The following is a 5,777-nucleotide window of genomic DNA, read 5'->3' on the forward strand; positions in this document are numbered from 1 at the left end:
CCCACCTGTAGTGATGCCCGGCTTCTCAGCTCTGACTCTCTGCTGGATCCTCAGACACTGAGCTGAGCCCCGTAAAGAGCATGACCCCCAACCTCCATCGGGAACATGTGTCTGCAGCCCTCGAGGGCCCTGCACGGACAGTGAGGAGAGGCAGGCTTGTTTCCCTGCTTGCATTTTTGCTTCTAAAATATTCTTTTTCTTCTTTTCCACGAACATTTTAATGAGGAGTTGAACATAAGATAGAAAAATAACATTCAGGTCACTTTTTTTCTTTTTAAGAGGCGGCTTTTCTTGAGATGTTCATACAAAGCAATGGGTGAATAAGGCTAAACTCCTAAGGAGAACGCCTACCGACGGATTGCAGAGAGAGGCACTTCTCCAAACACCCGCCGCGGAGACCGGCCTGCCCACCTCTCAGGGGGCTGCTGGCTTTCTTTTGGAAGCAACTCAGTTTAGACTTCCGCCCTGTTGCTCTCGAGACCAGGGGAGGTCTGGGCTGCCGTCGGTTCTGCAGGGGGCCTCGTGGAGCACGAGCTGCTCATGGAAGTGGGGAGGGTGCTGGTGGTGGTCCCTGTGGGTGAGGGTGGCCAGAGGTCCCTGCCCTGGCGGGGAGCTATGCTCACTCTGTGGAGGAACACGTGGTCCAGCAGGTGAGCTGGGACAAGGCCTCTGTGGCCACCCGACTCTCCATAGTAGAATCCCTTGTCATCCACAGGCCCATAGACCGTGACCACGTCCCCCACCCTCAGGGACAGTTTGCCCTTCACTGAGCCCCCTGCCTGCCTGTTCCTGGAGTCATAGTCCAGAGCCGCCATCATGGTGGTTGGGGTCCACAGGGAGGGCCTCCTGGAGCTCCCCGGGGCCATGGGGAAGGAGCTCAGGGGGCTGGTGAGTCCCTCAAAGTCGTCAATGCAGGCCCCAGAGGGCAGAGGCCCTTGTCCCGGCAAATGCCACCTCCCGCCAGTCCACTCTGTGCCCGCCTCAGCCTCAGCCACCAAGTGCCCAGGGCTATTGCCCACTTGCCCATCATGCTCGCCCCACACTTTCAATAACTGCCCTTTCTGGAAAGCCAGCTCCTCCTCTGCAGCCTCAGGGCTGGCAGACATCAGGGGGTCATAATTAGAGAGGGCCACCAAGACCCTGGCTGGGGAGTCCACCCTCGTTCCCAGTGCAGGGGGGCCAGCCCTGGACATCCTGATGGCTTTGCTGGATGGAGCAGAATACAGCGCCAAGCTGGGCTCTCGGAGCCGGCACTCTCTCTTGCCCCCCAGAGCCTGACCTCGCCCACTCTGGCTCCTAAGCTCCTTCCTCTGCTCTTGCCCCTCTGTGGCCCATGGACACAAGTGTCCAACTTCCTCATGCAAAATGTCACAGAAGTCAGACACGTATCGTTGGCTGGCACCCAGTGGGGCAGGGGCAGACACAGGGGCATCTTGCTTTTGTCTGAGGACCTTCTCATGGACAGTCTTCTTCTGACATGGCTCCTTCCGGGGCCCACACTCAGGAGACAGACAGGTGCCTCCCAGAGCAGGGCTCAGGCTGGTGCCTGTGTGTTGGTAGCAGTTTTCTCCCCAAGCCTGGCCTCTGGGCAGGGGCAGCCTGTGGTTCTGGGGATCCTTCTGAAAGAGCAGATCCTTCATGCAGAGCTCCTGGGGCTCTGTGGGCCCCTGGGCTTGGCTGCCCAAGCCTGCACTTGGACATTGTCCCTCTGATCTCAGTTTGGGCATTGGGGACTGCCTCCTTGGGGGTTCTTCAGGAAATGCTTCTGGGAACTGGGCCTGGGGCTCCCCACAGCTTCCAGGGGTGTGGGGGCTGAACTTGGCACTCAGGGGAGCCAGCGCTAGCCTCTGAGGCCAGATGGGGAAGGTGACTCTGCAGGTGGATGGGTCCCCACAGGTGTAGCTAAAGGGAGAAGTCTTTGGCCATTGGAGACAGGAAAAGCAGTCCTCAGGGATCTGAGCGGGCACCGAATCCAGGGACTCACCGCAAAGCGACATGGTTCTTACTGAAATCTTCTGACACACCAGGGGCAGCTGAAGCTGGGAAAATTCCAAAAGGGTGCTCCCAGCAGTGCCATCGGTGACCTCTGCGACCTTGAGCCCATCAGCATACACAGCATAGCCAGTGACCTGGACGCCGTTGGAGGACCCCGCCGAATCAATGGTCACAGGGAGCCAGCTCACCACCAGGAGGCCTGGGGAGGTGTGGCGCTCGACCAGCACATCCAGTGGTGGGTCAGGGGGTCCTGCCAAGGGAGTGTTGAAGGTGATGGTGGAGGACATTTTTTCCCAGTGCACTTGCAGCGAGTTCCACAGTGGGCGCACCTCCACTCGCGCCTGGTAGCTCGTGCCAGGATGCAGGTGGTGGAAGGTGTAGCAACTCACACCCGCTGGGGTCTGGGTGCACTCCACATCACCGAGGTACACCATGTGGGGGTAGCTGCTGCCACCCCAGGTGATCTCGGCCGATGTGGCTGCAATACTTCTCAGACGAAGTTGTGTAGGGGCCACACAAAGGATCTGGTTGGCTCCCAGAAGAGGTTTGGAGAAGCCTTGTTCGTCCACACTCTGCCAAGAGCCCAGCCAGCAGTCTTCCATCTTGGCATCTGAGATCTCTCTTGCCACTTCTGTCTCAGAGCCCACCCACACTATCTGGCACGGCCCCCTGTCCACTGTCCCCTGCGCTTTCCCAGGTAATAGGCTGTGACCACTGCCATCTTTGGAAGCTTTGCCCTGCCCGGCTGGGAGTCGAGTGGGGCCATGGTCAGGGGACTCAGGGGGCAGGCAGCCCAGGATGTCACTGTCTGGAATCTGCTCCACCAGGTTGGATGGCACCAGCCCCTGCCGGCCATCCTCCAGTTCCCCTTCATAGAAGCCATCCTCATCCATGTCCCCAAAGATAAATACATAATCCCCAGCCGTGAGGGGCAGCTCACTTTCAGGGTACTCATTGGGCCCCTCAAATGGGTTGTAGCTATACCGAGCCAGGAAGACTTTGAGCTTGGGAGTGGCAGGGGCCTCTGAGCCCCCCACTTCCAGGGTCAAGGGCACACTATCTGGCTCCAGGTCCTCCACCTCGCTGGCTGTGTCCACATCTAGAGTGGGGCAAGATGGCACAGTGGCCCACATGGACTCCACCTCAGAGGAGGAGTTCGACTGGGAGCTGGTTTTCTTGGTGTGGGGGCTGGAGTCCAGAGGTTGGCTGGTTGGAACTCTGTCCGGCACTTGGGGGGCACTGGCTGGCTCCCTGAGGGCAAATGGGTTCTCCTGCAGGGAGTCTCCCTTCTTCTCCTGTTTGTCCCTGCTGGGCTGGGATGATGCTTGGTCTTCAGGCTCTGGCTGAAACTTGGTTCTTTCCCAACTTTTCACTTGGGATTCTGGGGCCTGGGGGCCCCTCTGGAGTTCCTGGGGAAGGTGACCAGGATGACACTGCAGTGCCCGCATCTCCTCCCGGGCAGCCTGGAGATCACACAGGGCCTTCTGCAGATCGTGCTGCAGCTGTTGCTGCCTGTCCTGCCCTTGAGCCGCCTGCTGCAGCAGCTGCCCGGCCAGGAGGCCGGCAGCGTCGCGCTCCTGGCACGCGCGGCCCAGCTGCCCGTGCACATCGTTGTTCTCGGCCGCCACCTTCCGCGTCCAGTCGGCCTGGGCCTGCAGCCGTGCGTTCTCCGTGGCCAGCCGGGAGCCCTGGCGGAGCGCCGCCTGCAGCTGTGCCTCGGCCTCTTCGCCGCGTCTCTGCGCTGCCGCCGCCTGCGCGCCCAGCTCCTCGCACTCTCGCCGCCGCGCACCCAGCTCCAGCTCCAGCGCCTGCACTTGGCGCCGCGCCTCCTCGCGGGGCGCGCTCTGGCCGCCTGCCTCCTCCCGGGCGTGGCTGGCGGCCTGCTGCACTGTTAACTGCCTCTGCAGGCGCAGCACCTCCCGCTGGGACTCGCGCTGTAACCGGTCCAAGTCGCTGACGTTAAGCCACAGGGCGCAGGCGGCGCCCCCGCCAGGGAGCTGGGCGCTGCTGAGGCCTGAGGCGACACGCGCCTGCAGCAGGTGGCACTCCTGCCGCAGCTCTTCAATCTGCTTGTCCTTGGCCAGCAGCGCGCTCGCCTGCTCCGACAAGTCCCGCGCACGTTGGCGGGTGAGGGCCTGGCACAGCTCCAGGCTAGCAAGGCTCTCGCCGGGCACAGGCGCGCTCATAGCCCGCAGGTTGGTTTCCTGCAGCTTGCGGGCCCGGTCCTGCAGGCGTCGCGCGAGGCCGGTTAGCTCAGCGTGCTTCACCTTGAGCCGCTTCACCTTCTCGTCCGCCTCGTCGGGGAAGCCAGCGCGCCGCAGCTTCAGGTTCTCTTCGCGGAGGCTAGAGCAGCGGAGGGCCAGCACCTGCAACGCCTCGGTCAACTCTGAGTTCTGCTTCACGAGCTCGCCATAGTCCTGGCCCGGCGACAAAGGAGTCAGGGCTTCGCAGGTCTGGCTCCTGGACTCTTCCCTTCCTGGTGGGTCGTCAGGTCTCCTGTGCTCCAATGGTGGCGGCAGCGGGGGGCACAGGGAGCCCAGGATGGAGGAATCTGGCGAGGAGGATTCCGGGGCCTTGGGGCGACTCAGGGTGCTGTCGAGCGAGCGGGAACTCACTGGTGCCAAGGAATCGAGGGAGCTGACGCGCACGGGGAGCAGGCTGTCTGGGGAGCCGGAGCTCGCCGAGGGTACCCGTTCGAGGGAGCGGGAGCGTGCGCGGGTGCCCGCATTCAGGCTGCCGAGGGATTCGAGTCGACGTGCGGACTTTACGGCGGTCTCGGGGGACCGCTCTTCCGAAGATTCCACCGTCTGGGGGTCGGGGACGCCGGACAGAGCGGGGTGCCAGCGGAAGTGCTCCAGGATGTACTTGAGGAAGAGCTGGCGTTCCACGTCGAGGGCCGCCTGTAGGTGGCGGATGCGCGAGGCCTGCTCGCCGTCCGTCTCCCAGCGGAGCTGCGCCAGCACTTCCTGCAGGCGACAGCGGCACTGCGCGGCGGCGACTTCGGGCGCCCTCGCGCGGCCACAGTAGCCGCGGTTCACCAGCTCCTCGGCCAGCTGGCGCTGCAGCTCCCGGGCCTGGCGCACGACGCCGTCGCGCTCGCGGTGCAGCAGCTGCTGCAGCTGCCGCATCTCGGCCTCCTTCCAGCGCAGCAGCTGCCGGATCTCGGCCTCGCGCTCCCGCAGCATTTCCTTCTGCAGCTGCCGCAGCTCCCGGCCGCGCTGGGCCTCCCACTTGGAGCGCAGGTGGTCAACCAGCTGCTGCCGCTCCCGCTCGGCCGCCTCCCGCAGCTGGCGCGCCTGGGACACGAAGCGCCGCCGTTCGGCTCGCCCGCGCACCCGCTCCGCCTCCAGCTCGGCCCGCAGCTTCTCCAGCTCCCTCCTCTGCTCCTCCAGCACCGCCGCCGCCGCCGGGCCCGGAGTAGCCTGCTTCTTGGGTGTCGCACGGCCCCCGCCCAAAGGGCTGGGCGAGTCCTTCGTCATGGTGGCCGCGGCCTGGCCAGACGCCTGACTTCGCCTGGCCCAGGCCGCCGCTCGCCAACGGCCGCCGCCCCGGCCGCGGCCAACTGCCCCGCGCGCCCCTTCCGGCGCCCCCGAGGGTCTCCGCGAGCTCCTTCCGCCTCTGGGCGCGTTCCCCTACCCCCTGCGGTGGGAACACTAGCACGCACTCCTCTCTCGGCTGCCTGCGTAGGGGCTGGACTCTACACACCCCTGCTCAACATAGCGCTTGCCCTTCCCGGGATGCCCAGGGGTGTCTCTGACCCCAGGCGTCTCCCTGTTCCTGGT

General features: G+C 64.0%; 1 protein-coding gene across 1 annotated transcript; it reads right to left on the minus strand.

Annotated features, from left to right (window-relative positions):
* Positions 1-253: 253 nt before the first annotated feature.
* On the minus strand, positions 254-5,549 carry LOC102542736 (RIMS-binding protein 3A). Its single transcript, XM_072953528.1, has one exon. The coding sequence runs from the start codon at positions 5,472-5,474 to the stop codon at positions 453-455; it is 5,022 nt and encodes a 1,673-aa protein (XP_072809629.1). The 5' UTR covers positions 5,475-5,549; the 3' UTR covers positions 254-452.
* Between the last annotated feature and the right edge of the window lie 228 nt (positions 5,550-5,777).

This window comes from Vicugna pacos, chromosome 32 (assembly GCF_048564905.1).
Source record: "Vicugna pacos chromosome 32, VicPac4, whole genome shotgun sequence".
NCBI classification, from domain to species: domain Eukaryota; kingdom Metazoa; phylum Chordata; class Mammalia; order Artiodactyla; family Camelidae; genus Vicugna; species Vicugna pacos.